General features: G+C 36.2%; 1 protein-coding gene across 2 annotated transcripts in view; it reads left to right on the plus strand.

The window, feature by feature from the left end:
* ube2o (ubiquitin-conjugating enzyme E2O) overlaps window positions 1–19,785 on the plus strand; it is a 43,766-nt gene that overhangs the window by 8,156 nt on the left and 15,825 nt on the right. For both annotated transcript variants that reach the window (XM_044115461.1, XM_044115458.1), the window contains exons 2-7: window positions 14,479–14,538; window positions 16,412–16,522; window positions 17,929–18,026; window positions 18,163–18,226; window positions 19,069–19,212; window positions 19,313–19,422. In XM_044115461.1, the coding sequence (XP_043971396.1) occupies window positions 14,479–14,538; window positions 16,412–16,522; window positions 17,929–18,026; window positions 18,163–18,226; window positions 19,069–19,212; window positions 19,313–19,422 (587 nt within the window). The remainder of the gene's footprint in view (window positions 1–14,478; window positions 14,539–16,411; window positions 16,523–17,928; window positions 18,027–18,162; window positions 18,227–19,068; window positions 19,213–19,312; window positions 19,423–19,785) is intronic.

Below are 19,785 nucleotides of genomic sequence, written 5' to 3' on the forward strand. Positions count from 1 at the left end.
TCCAGTGTAATTCAAATTTAAAATTTATCTGTCTTTGAGAATATGTTCATGCATTATTAATCCATTACCATTATATTATTTGAAAATTGTCTCAAAACAGCAATATTACAGTTTATCACAATAACCTCTGGGTCAGTTTATAGTTTCTAGTGAAATTTATCGTGGCGTCACTCCATTACAGTTTCACATTTAAACAATTATATCCTCCTACTTCTGCTTTCTTTTCCCCAGAATCTTCCCTCGTCTTCCTCCTCTCTCTTCTGTTGCGTCTCCATTTTAACCTGCTTCTTTATTTATTACCTGCCCCACTCAGCCCTTCTCCCTAACCCGCTGCCCTCCCTCCCAGTCCATATTCAGCACCTTCCTCACCTCTCAGCGCTCCAGCAGGCCAGCGCTGATGTAATGTGCTGCTGACTGGCCAGTTGTCCAGCTCCTTCGATAATAGATCCTCCTCCTCTGCTCACACCACACCGGCACACATAGAGGGAAATTATTATAGATTCTGCAATGACTTGCCCTCATTCCTGTTTCTCTCCGTCCTCCGTCGTCTCATCCTCCCTTTTCTTCCTCTGCAGTATTGGTCCTGCCCATTTGGGAGACGGTGCACTCTCTGTCTACCCAGTCGCACCCCTCCCAAATCTTTCTTGCTGTCACTACCATCTACTGCACTCTTGTCTATTTCTGGCTCCTGCTTTTCTCCGCTCTCCATCTTCCTCCTGGGATCTGTCTTGATCTCCTACTTGTTGGACAGGCAGCTGCCTCTTCTTTACTTTCTTCTGTGCTTTTCTCTGACCCCTCCCTTGCACCATGTCGCCATCTTCTCTTTCCATCTTCATGATTCTTTCTTTACTTTTTTTGCTAAGCAGAAGGTAAAGCCTTTAACAATTGTTCTGATGATTTGTTGGATTAAAGAAATTGGCACATTATGGAAAATCTTAATTTAAGCCTCTTTTAGGCAATATTAGAAATACATTTACAAAAAGGGTTTGTGACAGAGAGTGGGGGTTATAATTTAAGAGGAGAAAGAAATAAAAAAATGTATTAGAACAAGCAAATAGAGTTTTTATTTATTGGTGTGTGATGTGGATTCAGTAAATAAAAAAGGTATAAAAATAAACTTGCTTAAAAACAGTTTAAAAAGGAGCTAATTGGGAAACATGGGTGCCTCAAAGACCAAAAATGCTACTGATGAAATTAAAAATGAATAAATAATTGTACATTTAAGGATGAGAATGTGAGATTTAAGTGTTATGCAATGTGGAAATAATTAAAGTTTATCTGGTATTTGGAGATTTAAATGTTTCTAGGTTGATGAGTATTTGCCTGTTTGAAATGAACATTAAAAGATGGAAACAAATTAATTTAAATCCTTTTTAAATAAGAAAATAAACAGAAATGTAATAACATAGCATTCCTTTAGCGTACATGTAAGCATGTCACAGTAACAATTGTTGCTGGATGATAAATTGTCCCATAAGTTATTGCGATAAACGATAATGTTGTTTTCAGACTATTTTTAAGTCATAAAATGGTAATTGCATAATAAAGCAAGAACATATTCTCATAGATCAATAAACTTCAAATTCTAATGAACATTTAAGACTTGAACATAAACATTGGGAGAAATATCCAAAATAAATGAACACAATAAAAGAAACAAAAAAAGAAATTGAATTATTTGTTTAAGTCTGTAAACCAAATTGTCCTTCAAAATAAGGGCTAGTTGATACAAAGGACCAGACTGGAGGCTTTTATCATCCAGGTTTTGGTAGAAATGGAAAAAAGTAAAGAGAATATTCCTAAATCATGGAAATGGAAATGATCATACAATTCTAATTAAATTAGGACTTGTTGCGACAGGATTCTTTATAGGAAAGGAAGCATGTGGAGCCAAAAATGTTACTTTTAGCAGCAACATGTGAAGAGCTCAGACCTTTCTGCTTGACTTGGCATCAATACAGTGTTTGACTGATCTGTTGCTTTTTTTTTTTAATTAACAGATTAATAATTAGACAGAAAAAGGTGTTTAGGAGATTGTATTTTTGCAGAATTTGAACAGAGTGCCACTTGACGAGTTCTTAGTAGAACATCTTTACAGATAAAGAAGGTTTCTGTATTTTTTTTGTACGGTTTTGTGTTAATTACAGATCTGAGTGGTGTTAATAATTCAACAAATTGCCTTTTTTTTCGTCTTTATACTCCAGTTGATTACTAAATTAGTTGACAATTATTTCAATAATTGATTAATCACAATTAAACAAATTGATCATTAATCCACCTTATTTATCTCCTATTGTGGTACATTTTTCCTATTTTTGATGTGAGTTTTTCTATTGGTTCCTATTACACAGTCAGGAGATTGCTCAGTAATAGACAGTCTGTGCCATTAGTCCTCTCGTCATTTCCCTTTGGACTTTCTGGATAAAAGGCCTGGTCCTCCTCGCTCTTTAACAGAGCTTTGCATCCTTCCTGTGTGGTCCAATCAATAGGCTTCAGTCAGACTGCAGGAGGCTGAGAGGCATTCCTCTGAGATTTCTGATTCACATTTATGGACACAAACACAGGCAGAAATAATTTGGCTTTGATTGGAATTGGGTGACAAAGCAGCAAGGGGGACGGCATGATGTTTGTTCTGTTGTAAAAAAAACCCAAAAAACCCTTTTCAGAAAAACATTCATTCGAGGCTTGAGGTGTAAATGTGTCGGGACCAGAGGAGAACAGAAAACGGTTTGGGAGTAAATGTGAAATAGGGAGAGCTAAACTTACCGTAATAAGGAATGAATCAGATAATCACATTAATTTAAAATGAGCTCAGTTTTTTTTCCATTTGCATGCTTACTTGTTTTCCTCCTGTCTCAGGGGTGTCCAAACTTTTAGTCACGTGGTCCAAAATCAGAAGGTCAAAATTAAAGTAGATGAAGTTGCCAGATTTGTTTATTTATTTTTGAAGGAAAGGATAGAAAATAATCTAGTTTTCAAATTCGTTTGGGCTTGGTTGGACAGATTTATTCTCAGTTATAAAAACATGATTTGGGTCACTTTCTTTCAAAATGCTTGCTATTCTTAGCCAAGTTTAATAACTCGACTTAAAAAAATATCAGTCGGCTTCTCAGTATAATCCAATTATTAATCACTAAATCCAGAAATTAATCAAATTAATTTCATCATATTGATGTTAAGTTGAGCAAATAGAGGTGAGCTTTTCACGTTAATGTTAGAAGTATTTATTTTTTTCTGCAGATACCGTATGTCCTTCGCTACAAATAACCAAACATTCACTCAATCATGTTACTGCATTATTTGCATCTTTCTATATATTTCTAATGTTGTATAAAAAATATTCACAAAATGTGCTTTTTTTTAAATCTAATTAATCATCAGAACAGGTGATAACTAAAATAATCATTAGTTGCAATAATTGGTCTATTATTGTGCCAGATCTATCTATATCTATATTTCAAGAGTAAATCCTGCTCTTACTTTCCTGCTTCACTCTCAGCGGTTTGATTGCAGTGGTGCTTGGTCATTTGGTCTGTTATTGACCGACGCTGAAAGAGGAGACTTCTTTTCAGCCTTATTGCATTGTAGGGAATCGTAAAGAAACACCGAGCTGCTCCTGATTCCCGTTTAGTCCATCAGCTCATCTCTCTCTTGCTGTTGTCTGAGTCAGCATTTTCCAGCACACATCTTAGTGCAACGAGGGGAAAGTAAACTGTCCAAGCACATGAATGCTAACACCTTTTAAGCATCTCTGCCGAACAGCATTAGCTAATGTGCTCCTAGTTCAGCATGGAGCTGAATCAATGGACTGTTAGAGCTGAGAAACTTGATGCTAGTCATAGTACATCTATAATTAGTGACAATCAGTAACTATTCAGTTTTCTGTTTTGGTCTGATCAAGGCAGCTTTGACTATCCTGAAGTTCAGTTATTTATTTATTTTTCACAATGAAGAAGTAAAAGTTTAAACCACACAGACAATAAGGGTGCATTCATACCAGCCCTGTTTAGTCTGGTTTAATCGAACTGGTTCGTTTGCCTTGAAGGTCCGGTTTGTTTGGGGAAGTGTGAATACACAATTGGACTCTGATGCGAACCAAAACCGCAAACTCTGGTGTACCTACAAACCAAAGTCTCGGTTTGGTTAAAGTGAACTTCTCCAGTCCACTTTGCATGTAAAGTGGACTTGCAGTGTCTTCTTCAGAGGTTTCTTTGAGTATTTCTTTGTGTGGCGCCCCCACAGTCGAGGAGGCGAACAGGTTTTTCATAAGGTTTATTTCGTTTGACACAACACAGTGTGAAAGCGAACTGCAGCAGCTGAAAATGCAACAAATGTTGCAATTTTGCTCCCCATGAAAACTACAAATATGTGGGAGTTGAGGGGATGAAAGTAGTTATTGAATTTTTATTACATTTTGAAAACTATAAATAGATCTTGACTTTCTCACCAAGGATCCAGTATCCAGTGTCTGTTTGCTGTGTGATGGCTTGTTCAGTATAAACCTCTCACTCCCAATCCAAATCGAGTTTTTCAACACCCTGAAACTTTTGAGCTGAAGTGCATCTGCATGTTAGGTCAATTTGTCCAAATTGAGTCTGTGCTGTTATGTCTCCTGTGGTTCTGTGTTGGTCCTGTGATGAACAGGAAGCCTGCCCACCCCCTGCCTGTTTGCTGCTGGAACAGGCCCCAGCTCCTGTTGACACTGAAAGATGCAGTGCAGGTGCAGAATATCAGGGATGCGGTTTTAGAAGTTGGTATTTTAATACTCAACAATTAGAGTTTTAGTTCAATGCTGAACTAAAACCCTGAACAAGGTTTAAATAACAAAAGATTTTGTTTTTGTAGCTGGAGTTGGAGTTGCTTTCAAACCTTGCTAATTTTACTCCTCTATCATTTTTATTGTTCACATCAGATGATTCAGATAAACAATTTTTTTATCTACTTATTAACTACTGTAAGAAAATTTAATTTTGTACATTACTAAACAATATCTAACAGCATTAACAGTGTATTCACACAAGCCCTGCTTTGTCCGTTTTAATCAAACTCTAGTTTGTCTAGGAAGTCCGATTCGGTTGGGTATTGCTGAATCGAACTCTGTTAAGGACCAAAAAAAGTGAACTCTGGTGCGGTTTGAGTGCAGTGTGAATGCAAGTGGATTGGATACTGCCTCAAAAGCAGGAATATAGTTCAGGGCATTTTGGGTAAATACAAACTAAACAAACATAGGAGTCTAGATCTAGCGGCAGAAATGACTTGTGGTCTTTTGCCCAAGAGAAACCGCTACATTTTTGATAACATTTAGTACATAAGGATGTTGGGCTCAGTGCCTTCTTTAGAGGGTTTTATGTTGTTTTTCTTCTCTAGTTCTTAGTGTAGCGCCCCCACAGGCGAGGAGGTGTACAGGTTTTTCAAAATATTTAGTTGGTTTGACACAGTGAAAGCGAACTGCAGCAGCTGAAAATGTAACAAGTGTTGCAGTTTTGGTCCCTAATCAAATAGAGTCTACCAGGGTTTTGGTTTGATATGGGGTTATAATCGGTCATATTTTATAACTCAACTAGACAGTTGGTAAAGTCTTCAGATTACAAAAAAATAATTTAATACATGGGAATTGAGGTTGTCTGTTTTTACATACATTTAAAGTTTTTTGTATTCTATTAAGAGTGCAAAAGGGAATATTTATATGCACCACAAAGCAGACATTTGCAAATATTAACTCAGAAGAGGGTACTGTGTGTGTGTGCGTGCGTGTGTGTGTGTGTGTGTGTGTGTGTGTGTGTGTGTGTGTGTCAGTGTCAGTGGTTTTCCTAACCTTGTCTACCCCATGTTGGAGCAGCTTTTTGATCCTGGTCAAACTCTTGTCAGGATGAAATATCTGTTCTGTTCTGGAGGAACAGATAACAGACTGCAGTGTCAGACTGGGACTCTCTATCAGCCGATGACTAATCTTAAACGACCTGGATCAGTATCCAGGTCCATATTAAAATATCTTAAGTGGGACATTCCTAGTAGAAAAACACACAGAGGATAGTTAAATGTGTGTGCAGTGCAATGGAGCTTCTTCCCTTTAAAATACTGACTTGGTCTGCGCTGCTTTTTATTTCCATGGTTCAGATTTCTTCATGTTCTGAAGATGAGAGTGAATGACAAGTGAGCCATGAGTGGGAAACCGCCTGAGCCAACAGGCGTGGCCTCAAGCTGCAGTTTGCTGCAGTCTCTTTCTCCTTCCTCATTGTGCTCCACCTGAATAACGACTCATGTAAATTAGATTGGGAAGACAAAGACAAATCCTGGTCTCAGTTCTTGTAATCAATCTGGTTCCTTCTACATTATCAGCTTGTTTGGAAAAGCAGATGTGCAAGTTTTCATCTCAAACCAAATGCCAAACACTCTCCTGCTTTTACATGTCGAGGCCACCACATCATGGCTGCCCACCTCCCTCCTCATCAAGGCACAGCGAAAACAGTTGTTTCATTATTATACAGTAATGGGTTCCAGGTGTAGCTGTCTTTGGTGACAAACGGCTAAAGTCAATCAAAATCAATCAAATTTTATTTGTATAGCACATTTCAGCAGCAAGACATTGCTGCTGAAATGTGCACTTTATCATCCTCTCTTTGACATGGACAGCCAAACTCTGTTTATCCTTTGTTTTTTATTTTTGTTTTTGTTTTTTTAGATTTCTCAGTTGTAGTTACTACCCCAGTTACTAAAAAGTTTGATATTGTGTGAGTGCCATCTTTATGACAAGCATCTGGTAGAAATTGATGATGAGTTCAACTTTATTTGTAATTACTTTTGTTTAAAAGTGTTTTAGAGAAATAGTAATGTTAAACATAACATTTTGAGTTATTAAAGGATATTCCGGCTAAAAGATCAATTTATTTTTAAATATAGAAGCCCAGTGTGACATGGCGTTTGTTTTACCTTAGTTCCCCTGAATCTGAAACTGCTGCTGCGCAAGTTACTCAACAGGTTGTTGCTAGGTAACCAAAAATTAATGAGTTGCTAGGTAACCAAAGAGCAAGTGAGTTAGTTGTGAGAGTTCAGTGAAATTAATGAATACTCTGTCAGACATATTATGTATTGATACTGATGACATGTCTGTCACAAGTTATATTGTTATTGATTTATTGTCCAGTATGTGATGCAACATCAGTTAGGTATACAATTGTTTTCAAAGTATCTGCACTCAGAACAGAACCAGGTAACCAAGTGGTGTCACATTTCATCTGGCTTTTACATCGTTAACGTGAGACATGCATCCTAATTCTGCACCAGAAACAGTCAAACACAGTTAATCTGGACATAAACGATGGCTGAAAACTGTCATTTCTCTACAGAGGTAGCACTTAATTCTCTACGAAATGCTATCACCAGTTGTACTTTCTTCTTGTTGTATCATCTTTTGTCTCATCAAAAACTTTGTGACAACACCGTCGGCTTCCATAGACGACGGCGGCCATTATTACTTCCATAAAAGGTGCACTGCTGTTGTCCACTTTTGGTCTGAACCAAAGCAGAGGACCAAAGGACTTTCCTTGTGTGAATACTCACTCATACAGGAATGTAGTAATTTTTAACGGCTGTTTTTAGTCATTTTAGTATTGATCCTAAATAAATCTCATTGCTCAGGAATAACCAGAAATTTTACTGGTTTAATTTGTGTCTATTAAAAATTACTCAGCAGTTGAAAAATAGTAGGTTGTTAACATTAATTTAGGAAAGGTCTAAAGTCTCAAGTTTCTAGGCTTTGGCTCTTTCTCTTTTTAGTAACGGTTTAGTAGGACAGTTCTGTTGTTCACGTTGCTCAAAAGTTTCTAGGCTTTGGCTCTTTCTCTTTTTAGTAACGGTTTAGTAGGACAGCTCTGTTGTTCACGTTGCTCAAAAGCCAAATGTTTGCTCTATCAGACTGTTCTTGACTTTCAGAGAGAGGCTAAATGCAGCCGATTTCAACACTGCCTGTCTGAAGGTGAGAAAATGTGTTACTATAGTAGCGCAATGCAGCATGATGCATTGAAAGAATATTAATGAAGAAGAGCTCCAAGTGTTGGTGCTTCTCTCAGCTAAAAGGTTTAGACAGGCTTGCAGGCAAGTCGGTGTGAGTGTGTGTTGTGTAAGTGTGTGCTGCTGAGGCGTCAAGCAGTTGAGACCTGAGAGAAAGGTCGTCTGTTGTTCAATAGATTACAAGAAAACATGGCGACTGATCGATTGGATCCTCTGTACAAACACGCACACACACAGTCTGCTGCTCCCAGAAGTCAGTGTTATTGGGTTACAATGACAAATCAGAGTTGCTGCCAAGAACTGAGGCATGTTTTTGTTTGCATTTCTGTGCGTTGACAGTGTAACAGAGGGAGCGTTGCCTTACAGAAGTGGCATTTCTAAACACTGTGAAGGTCCAGTCATCCCGACCCAAACACTCCTGGTATCGGCTGCATCACATCCACCATCAAATGCTATGCAGGAACCAGTAGATGCAAATTGCATCCAAGTCTTGGCCTGTCACAATAAACAATAAATCAATTAATTGTATGGTAAATTAAAACAGGCTCAATAATTTCCATTTGCATGATTTATCTTTTTTTTTCTCTCTTTTTTTTCCCTCTCTTTTTCCTACCAAAACTGGTCTTCAGTCTGGTGCTTTGGTCTCATCTAGCACTTTTTTGAAGGACACATTTTTTTTTAAAGACTTCATTATTCATTTTATTTGTCGTTTCTGTTTTGTGTATTTATTTTGGATATTTTAAATGTCTTCCAGATCATTAGAATTTAAAGTTTATCCATGTTTGAAAATGTGTTCTTGCGTTATTATGCTGTTATCGTTTTGTTTCTTGAAAATGGTCAACATTATTGTTTATCGCAATAACTTCTGGGACAATTTATCGTCCAGTAAAATTTATCATTGTGATGGGCCTACTCCTGTTATTTACAAGTAAACATTTTGAATTTTCTAATTTTTCTAAAATTACAACCTATTGCCTATTTTTAAAGTACCAGCAACGTTTAATAAATTAAATTTTGTCCTCCAGCTATTGATTCATCATGTAGTCTTATCTTCTAACAATTAGTCGATAATGGCTTCAGTTCTGATTCATTCCTCATTTTTCATTGTGTTTCTCTGGTTTATTCAGCCGCCTTCCTCTCTGCTTACCCAATATTATGATCCTGTTTCCTCAGTTTGGTGAAATTCATGGAAAACAGCCTCACCCTGCTGTTGAATATTTAACATTCAGCAGCTCCTCTTCATCACAGTCTCTTCCTCTGCTTCCTTCTTGTCTGTGTTTGCTTGTTCATGAAAGCAGAGCATCTGGTCCTAAAGCTTCTCTCACAGGTAGAGAGGAATGTTTAATGACGCATCATCTTTGATTTATTCATTTATTTTAGATTAATTTTGTTCTGTGTCTGCCGCAGTGCTCCTTAGTGACCCAATTTACTCAAATAATGTTCACATTGTGCTATTTGAATGAGCTGAGATTATATTTCTCGCTTATCTCGGTTCACAGAAACTTGATTTTTGGTGTGTGATCTTACATTCAAATTTGAAAGTGCTTTATTGATCCCAAAGGGAAATTAAGTGTTGTTGTAGCTCCTTTTAATTCAAATTCTTCAAAGAGTTACCGTAGACAGAGATGGCTGTTGGCAGGAAAGATCTCTTGTAGCTGTCTGTGTTACAACAAATTTGAAGAAGCCCCTGACTGAAGAGAGACTTAGTTTGCCTATGGTCAGGTTTGTCCATAATTTTCTTGATTTTATGAAGAATCATTCTTTGGATCGCCATGTTTAGAGGTTCCACAGTCGCCCCCAGAACAGAACCAGCCTTCTTTATCAGGTTGTTTGTCCTTTTTCAATAATTTTATTTATAATATGATCATCATATTGTCTGGGATATTTCTGTGCAAACTTCTGTCTTCAAGAAGGCCAGGTGACTTATTGGGTATCATTAGGGCTGGGCGATGGAGTAAAGTGATCAATTAATCAGATTTAATTTTTGACATTTTTGTTAGTAAATCCTTTTTGATAATGGGGGAGAACCTCTTCGACATGCGTGAATACATTTTATTTTTCTTATAAATGTTCCCACATCAGTGGGAAAAGTCGTCTTTGTTCAGCAAAGTGACGCTGGTTAATAGTGTAAAGGATCATGTGGTTAACACACCCATCTACCCAACATTTTGATTTATCTACTGGTAATTTCTGCTGCTTTGAACTTGGACTAAAAGCATTTGTTGCAAGAAATAAAAATGGCAGAGTTGCAAAATTGCTTAGCCAGAATTTGATGACCTTTTTTTTTTAACAGTTCTGCTACTAAAAATGGCAAATACTTTGACATTATTGTAAAAACAGATTACTTCATTTGAAAAGAGAAAACTGAATGGGTTGAAAAATATGATACAAACAGAACCTAAATGCATCTCAGCAGCACCAGTAGAGACTAAATCCAACTTTTCTGCTCTCCGAGAGACTCAAAGTACCCAATAAAACAGGTTTAGGGGCTAAAAGTGGATTTTTTGTGATGTGTCCCATTTGGGAAAAATAAAGGGAGACATTTTTTTATACAGAGATCTGATTTGCTATGTAAAAATGTGAGATTTTATTTTTAAGCCTTCTGGCCAGCTCCAGGTATGAAACACTTAGATTTTTCACTGATCACAGAGACTTTAATCCGTTTTCCAAAACTCTGTCCAAAGGGAACAGATTTGATTCAATTCAGGTTTACTTTTAAGAACAGTTAGCCACTTTCTTTGTTTCTAGATTCTTGATAAATTAAGAATTGAATTATGTCAAGATTAACATGTTTTAAAGTGAAATAAAATAATGATTTTATTTTATCTTCCCTGCATCAATGAAAATGTACAAATAAAGTGAAATCAACAAATAAAATAAATAACATCTCATTAACACCTTTACAAGATAAATTAATGCTCAATAGCTTTTTTTTCTCACCTGAAATGTAATCAGCACTATGTAACAAGATATTTATTGTTCACCAAAATGTGTCAAATCTCTTATGTGAAAGGAAAAATCTGCTGTTATTTAGTTTACATAATTTTGATCGGCCGTGATTGTTTGAAGCGAAGAGGCGGCGTCACATTGAGACCAGCTGGTGCTACACAGCTGTACAGTTAAACAGGACTTCACTGATGATTCACAACAAAGGCAACATGATTACAGAGCCCACAATTAAAACCGTCTGCAGCCTCTTTCATTAGTTAGTAACTAATACAAGGCATTTCTGTGATTAGTGGGGTTAGGGCCTGTGTTGTGGTAATCCCTCTAAGTGGAAGTTCAGCTATAAAACAATAAGTATGTTTTTTTTTTTCCAGCTATATAGTGTAAATAATGTCATGAATCCCCTATTTTTATTTAATCTTTTTATTTTTATACTAGATTCAGTTTTGCTGGCTCAGTTTTGCCCAGGAGGGGATGGAGACATCACTAACCCCAAAAGAAAAGCAAATTTGTTTATTTAACCAGCTCAGTTTTTTTAAATAAATAATTAGCTGCTTAATTATTTTACATTTGGTTTACAAAATCAGAGGCAAAAACCTACATTAGTTCACAAATGAAAGCATTTCACTGACGGGTTGGAAAAAAATCCTAAAAATAAACGAGTTAATGTTTTAGGATATCATTAGGGCGATATTGACTTAAAGTTTAATGATGATACTTTGCAGTGATATTGTGAGAACAATGAAAGTGATAAGAAGAAGGGCTGATATTGATATCTGGTGTTAATATTGCTGTTCTGACCGATATTTACCAATGTTACATATATTTCATTACCATTTCGACACCTGTGGGGAAACCCCCTCCTCCAGAAACGGATAAAAATAAATATCAGTTGTTTTTTTAGGTAATTATAGCCTCACAAACACAAATTACACTCTTATAATGTGGTTCTTTCGGACACCAGTCTCATGAAGAAAAATGATTGGTGTAATTAAGCTTCACACTGTGCCTGTATTTTCAAATTTATTGGTATTCCTTAATGTGTTCATTGAACAAACAATGGGGAAATGGTAAACATTTCTGACAATATGGACAGGTTTAGGGGCGTTTAAACATCATTGTTATTTATCGTTTTTGCCATAAGAAATTTATCGCGATAAGTAATAAACAATATGCTAAAAGCCCACACCTTATTTTAGAAATAATCATATTGACCATTAAAAGCTTGTTTTCTTAAAATTTTATAAGTAAAAGTGAGCTATGAAGCTCGAAATTGAATTCATTTGCATCGTGTTTCCACTGATATTCCTTCAGATGTTTCTACAGATTAATTTTCATCAACCTGTGGGAAATTCGGTAGATTGGACAGGACCTGGAAAGGCACACATCTGTCTAAATGATCTCCCACAGCAGACGGTGCTTGTCAAAGAGACTGGATTCTCTCCAGGCACAAATCTGGAGAAAGGTACAAAATGAAAAATGTCTGCAGGCCCTAATGTGGAAAGAAAGAGGCCTTCATCCACTGTAAATGGAAGTAGATAGTTGGGAGCCTCTAGTTAAACAAAAGATTATTAAGGATCAATATAATACGTAGGCCTGTCACAATCACAAATTTTGCTGAGCAGTTAATTGTCTCAAAAATTATTGCGATAAACGATAATATTGTTTGAAGACCTTTTTACAATGATTTAATGGAAATGACATAATTCCAGTCATGCCTGCAATTTCTTGCCAAAGATAGATACACTTTATTATAAGAACACCCAACACTGGAACTGATAAACAAAATAAACAAAACAATCAAAAATAAAATGCATTCTCAGTCTCCAATAACAAAAATGTACTTGAATAAAAACGAAATAACATAAAGCCAAAGTGGAAATAAATACTGCATTCAACCAAAAGAGTGCAGATTATAAAGTCTGTTTACCATATTGCACTTCAGTAACCATTAGATTTAAATAGAGAAGACGGGCACATCGACTACCTGATGCAATAGTTCACACTACACGTTAGTTCACACCTACATTTTCCCCTTATGACAATCTTAGAATGTTGATGTTCCAAGATTGTCACTTGTGATTTCGTAACCGATCATCCTGTAGTGTGTGGTGTGTTACGCTAGATCGTTGTGGCCCCTCCGATCTAATTCAGGGGTTTTCCCCACTGGGATCGTTACTGCAGCCTGTTGAATGTGACAGGTAGCCAATCAGAAAGCCGGATTCTGCTCCGTGTTTTCTGAGAGGAAATTACAGAGGGGAATCCCAAACAGCTGACACGGCGCAACGCGAAGTCCAGCGGACATTGGAGATGATATGTGGAAACAACATTAATGTTTATAAAACATTTCGTGCAAAGAATATAGAAATGACGAGGGGAGGAGTTGGAGCAAAATCGCTACGTTGATGAACCCGGTAACTTTGCAGCTGTTCTTCGTTAACGTGACATAAATCGGTTCTAATGATTTTCATTCAGTCAGGATGTTGCGCTGACACTAGAGCCACATGCGTTGCAGATAGATTGTAGTAAAATATTGATTAATGCCTGATTTTAAAATTAGTTGTGCCCATTGTTGGACATCACACGGCACATCGAACCCGATGGAACCGTTATACCAAGGATTTCTGTCGGCTAAAGTGTGATCTCAGGTTTTACAATCCGCCAACAGCTCTAAGATGGTGTCGTGTACGCTGGGCATTACAATAGAGAAATGAGGAAGGGAGGGTCAGTGGAGAGCAGCGGAGTTGAGCCTTTTTTCATTCAGTGTCATCAACAGAAAGAGAAAAATGCCGGAAGAGACGATAACGGCGATAATTAAAATGAGGTCAAAAGTTTTAATTTATCATGTTATTAATTGATTTATTGTTTATTGCGACCGGCCTAATAATTCGACAATCGTAGTTTCTTAGTTTTGCTTTTCTACTTATTGAGTTAACAACTTTGCCTTTTGTTGAGATGTGCAGAACCTTAAGTGATGAGTTGCATTGTTATGCAGAGACCTAAATGTTTTGCAGTAGGTCAGCTGAACCAAAGCAAAGGGTAAAACTGTAAATATATTTAAATAACATATTCCCCAGATAATACAGGAGATAATGCCCCCTTCTGTTCCGGTGTGTAACTTCATATACGAGGAAAGTTTGCACAATCTCCCGCTAAGAACCTGGTTGTTATTTCATGTTTAACTCTTCAAACTGTCTAAAAGTACATTAAAAAACGGTAAGATGCCGATTCAATAACTGTTAAATGAATACATATGTTTTTACTTCTCTGGTTGTTGGGTCATCGAAATGTGTTTCCTGCAGAGGAAATCCTTTAGCTGCTGTCAGAGGTCACCAAATGTTGCATATGGATGCTGCTATAAAGGAAATATTTCTGCAGAAACTACAGTGAATTCTTCTTCTGATAACTGGAGTTCTTATGCCGTTTCTATGGGAAAGTACTGATCCGGTTTTGCACCGAGACTCTGCAGTTTCTTTCTGAACCTGCTTTGCTAACCATCTTCCATTTTTCTCTCTTCTCCAGCTGAAGCTTGAAGACCGATCTATTGTCATTAGAGACATCGTGCGCAGGAACAATTCTGCTGTAAGTGAAACCCTTTTTTTATTACATACTTCCTGCACTTCTTCCTTTCTGTCATTTTAGTGCTTTTTTTCCAATTAGCTCCCTCTATTTATGAGTCATGACACAGTTCAGAGTACCATTTGCTGAACATGACTGGAATATTATTGGGACAAGCCACTTCCAGGAGAGCAGAAGGTCTTTCTTTGTTTTATTCAGCAATTCAGCCTGAACGCTAACGCTGCGTTAAGGTTTAAAGAGGCTTTTTCGTTCAAAAATTTAACATAAGTTGATGCTTGAAGATGTAATTAACTTGCACTGCCTTCAAACCTTTAAGCTTTTACATCAGTTAAAACAAAATTGCATGTAATAGTTTAGAAATTCAACTTGTAGCACAATATTATGACGTATTGTTTAACCAAACTTTTGAAATGTGTCACAATTAACAATAAATCTATTAATTGCATGATAAATTATAAGAAACTCACTAATTTTCATTTGCTTGATTTATTGTTTTCTCTTTTTTTTGTGTTTCTCTTTTTCCAAAAACTGGATGATAAAAGTCTTCAGTCTGGTTCTTTGGTCTCAACTATCTCTTTTTTTTTTTATGATAATTTTATTTACAGCGGCTTCCTAAGTCATTTTATTTGTTGTTTCTGTTGTTTGGTTTATTTATTTTGGATATGTCAAATGTCTTGCGGTTCCAGTGATTAAATGTTAAATAGAATTTAAAGTTTATTGATCTGCGAGTATGTTCTTGCAGTATTATGCCATTATTAGAACACAACAACATTATCGTTTATCACAATTTATCATCCAACAAAATGTGTTATCGTAACGAGCCTAGTTTAAAATACGGAAGCATCTAGTGAATAACAAATGTGGTCGTTGGTGATTGGGTTGGATTTAAAATGTTAATTTGTAGACAGACGAAAGTAGTCAAATGTATTAAAACACTTTGGAAGTATAAGTATAAGTATAAGTATAAGTATTGAAGAGTGCATAATTTGCAAGCAATAATTTTAGAGAAGCAGTTTCTGGAAAAGGATTAGAAAATCTTTAGCCTAAAATCGTCCTTTAGTCTTTGTTTAGAAATTGTTTAAAAAAAACAAAAAACATTTAAGATGTTATACATCCCACCAAGTTTGCATCAATGTCAGGAAGTTGAAAAATTTAATTATTAATGCAAATAATCATCCTAGCTATAAATTCATATAGCTAGTTAGTTTTGAAACGATTCAGATTAAAAACATAAAACACCAGACATTTGTCAGGTACAGGGAGATGTGGCTGCTTTGTTTATCATTTAGTGCATAAAATGAACTCTACCATTGATCACTTATTAAAATAATCCTCAAGTAAGTTTAGTATTCGATTATTCACAAATTGGACTCAAAAACGGCCATGTGCTGGAAGAAGAATACACTCAGAGGAGATATTAACTCAAAAACATACAAAAACATATATATGTTTAGTGCTTAAGATTACAGCTTTAGTCTGTAAATATATTCGACCCAGAAATCCTCAAGTGGCATAATTCAAATTCTGTAAAACAAATCTCAAAGTGTACCTTAAAGGAATAAATAAAGAAACTGAATTATTTATTTGCATCTTTTAATGTATTTCTAGTATTGTCTAGAGAGTATTAATTGATTAAATGAAAAATGTGCGGGAGGTGCCAATTTTTTGTTGGTGGATTAGATCAAAATAATTGATGGAATCAAATTTTCTGTCCCCCAATTAATGCACTTTATTGTGAGTTGTATTAATCTGTAGCATTTATGGACTATCTGAGTTATTTTATCTCCTTTTAGGCACAAAAAAGACTCAAAGTCAGTTTGTAGCAGGATTGGGAATCATTTCATACTATCAACATGTTTCTGTTTTGTTATTTCAGGACAACCAGTGTGGTATTGTGACCAACATTGATATTGAGTGTGCTGTGAAGTTTGTGGGAACAAATTGTGTTCTTTACCCAGTAAACAGCAAAGACCTGCAACACATCTGGGTAAGAGAGTATTAACTTCACCTTGCAGCTGCATCTCATTCATACTTACCTGTGCTTTATTATTCTAATACTTTTGTTCTCTTTTATTATTGTTCTGGTCATTTTAGATTCATAAAACCAGGTGAAAAAAAACTGTAACAGCAGTTTTTATAGGAAAGCCTTGCGTTTATGTGCATCAACATATTATTTTTAAAGTGGATTAAGAAAGATAATTAAATTTAAAAAAAATAAAATAAATTTAGTCTCTGTAAAAGGAAAAAAGTAGAGCGAACCAGGGTGTCAAACTCCAGTCCTCGAGGGTCGTTGTCCTGCAGTTTTTAGTTGTGCCACAGCTACAAAACACTGGAATGAAATGGATGAATTTCCTCCTCCTTGTGTAGATCAGTTCTCCAGAGCCTTAATGACCTAATTATTCTATTCAGGTGGTGCAGCAGAGGCACAGCTAAAGGTTGCAGGGCACCGGCCCTCCAGGACTGGACTTTGACACCCCTGGTCTAGAACCTGGAGGGCCACATAAAAAGCTGCGGCGGGCCGGATTATCATACATAGGACGGCGTATTAGGGCTGCTGTAGATGGAAATAAAATGGAGAAGTACATTTCTAAAGTAAAGGAATCTCAGAAATTTTCTGAAAAATAACAAGGAAAAGTAAAAAAAAAAATTGCTGGGAAAAAAACTCAAGTTTTTAGATAAATCTCAGAAATTTATGGGAAAAAAGTGATTTTTAAAAAAAAAAAATTCTAGAAAACAAAATCTGAAGGTTTTAGATTAATTTAAAACAACAAGGACATTCTCAGATTCTAAAGTCAAAAATTTGTTAGAAAAAACTAGATTTTTTGATTATTTTTTTTTTTTTAGGAAAACAAAAACTGAGTACAAAAGTTTTCTAGAAAAAACCCCCCTGAAATTTTGAGATTAATCTCATTTTAAGGGAAAAAAAATAGGACATTTTTGGGAAAAAATCTGTTTTCAGGTTATTTTTCTAGAACATTTCTGAGATTACGCTAAAATTTTTTCTAGCAATATTTTTTACTTTACAAAGTCAGAAATCTTATTTCTTCTAGATTTTTTGGTGGAAATTTATGTTTCCTTTCTTTCTTTCCATCTTTCTTTCTTTCTTTCTTTTAATGTACAATACGCCATCATACTTAAGTGCAAACATCACAAAATCCCTTGCAAATATTAGCAAATTAGCAACACAAGACATTTACAAAATCCTTCCAGACTTATCAGTGTGAAAAGATGTTCAACATTATTTAATTTTAAGAAGTACTTTATTATTATTTTAACAGTTCAATAGGTTTCATCAATACATTCTGCAACAGCCGTTCCTTTGGTCTTGATATGACCCAGAATGAAAATGAGTTCGACACCTCGTGAAAAATCGACTGCGTTTGTTTCTTTCAGTCTTTTATGTACGGCGACTACATCGCTTATGACTTCTGGCTGGGTAAAGTCTACGATCTGACCAATCACATCATCCTCAAGCTCTCCAATGGAGCCAGGTAGGCCGCCTGCGCCGGCATGAGCGTGACGTTGGAGCGCAGTGCGTCTGTCTCTCAGAACGTGCGAGCAAATTAAGTGGGATTCACGAGTGCCACATCAGTTGAGCTTCAGCTCCGTCTCTCTGCTTCCCTGCAGATGCTCCATGAGCGTCGAAGACGGCGCCAAGCTTTACGACGTCTGTCCACATGTCAGCGACTCGGTATGTAGCTGTGAGCTTTTCTGTCACCTTTGTTTACTTTATTTTGCCTCGGATGTTTATTAACACGTGGATTCAGTTCCTCCTGAGCTAAAAGGAGGTTTAAATCAGTGCATGCAAGCAGCTCTGTTTTTATTGATGTTCCTAAAGTAGAAAATAAGAAGAGTGCTGTTTCTATAGTTTTATTTTCTGAGCAGTATTTTTAACTCTCAATTTATCTGCTTATTTGAAGTTATTTGGGTCATAATACGAATAATTAATTTAAAATCAGGACTGGAAATTTAATCTGTCTCAAACCTCTGTGATTTAAAAATAGTTGTACACATGCACTGAGATTTACAACATTTTCTTTTAAATTCATCTTAGTTTATGTTATTAATGAACAGCTGGAGGCAGACTTTTTATTCTCACTGTCTGACATTAAATCAGATAAAACTTTTTATGCTTTTGGTCAGTAAGGACTGCAGAAACTGCAATCAATTTATCAGCATTTTCAGGAAATGTGAAGCAAAAGAAAAAATAAATCTTTATTTTAAGATGGGGCAAAAAAATGCAGTTTATTTTTTCAATAATTAATTTTGCTGGATAATTAATTGTACCAGTAATTAATCTAGTGCATCAAAATGAAATCCATTGATCTAGAATTTATTTAAGAAGTTTCAGAAGAAAAAGACAAACAATTTTATTTCCTTGCCTCTTTTGTCTTAAAATTAAAAATTTTTTTTTTTTTTTTTTGGTTTCACATTTTCTGAAAATGTCGACAAATTGAAAAATGCTATTTTGTGAACCTAATTAAATTTACTGTAACATTTGTTCACGTTGTTGCTGTTCTGTTTCTTCTTCAGGGTTTGTTTTTCGACGAGGCGTACGGTTTCTACCCGGGCCAGGTTCTGATCGGACCCGCTAAGGTCTTCTCTAATGTACAGTGGCTGTCAGGGGTCAAACCTGTCCTAAGCAGAAAGTGCAAGTTCAGAGTGGTGGTGGAAGAGGTCAGAGGGTGACCAGAAATCAACAGACATCTTAAATGCATCTCCATGTGTTTCTGCACGTTTGGTTGTTCTAAATCCTGGAGTTTTGTGTTTCTGTCAGGTGAAAGTTGTGGAGCTGAAAGTGACGTGGATCACCAAGAGCTACTCTCCTAAAGGCTCTGACAGCGTGTATCCACCTCCCTCCACCATCACACAGGAAAATCTTCACAGGTCAGTCAATCCTTCACTTCACGTCCGCCCCCTCTCTCCTCCATGTGACGTCTGGATGGTCTACACTTCCTGCTGAACGTCCTGTCAGATTTCATCAGCTTTAAGGAGACGTGGGATTTATGCATTTATTTGTTTATTTGGATCAATATTTGCCATTGGAGTAACAATGGCTGCTCTTCCTGGGGTCCACATCATAAAAACATTTATTACAAAATCAGTTACACACACTTAAAACAATATTAGAGACAGAGCACACGATTCATAAATGCGTAATTATCACACTTTATACAACTTTGTATTTTTTCTGTGTTTTTTATGATGTAACGCACTTTGAACTGCCTTGTTGCTGAAATGTGCCATGCA

This window comes from Gambusia affinis, linkage group LG04, assembly GCF_019740435.1.
Source record: "Gambusia affinis linkage group LG04, SWU_Gaff_1.0, whole genome shotgun sequence".
NCBI lineage: Eukaryota > Metazoa > Chordata > Actinopteri > Cyprinodontiformes > Poeciliidae > Gambusia > Gambusia affinis.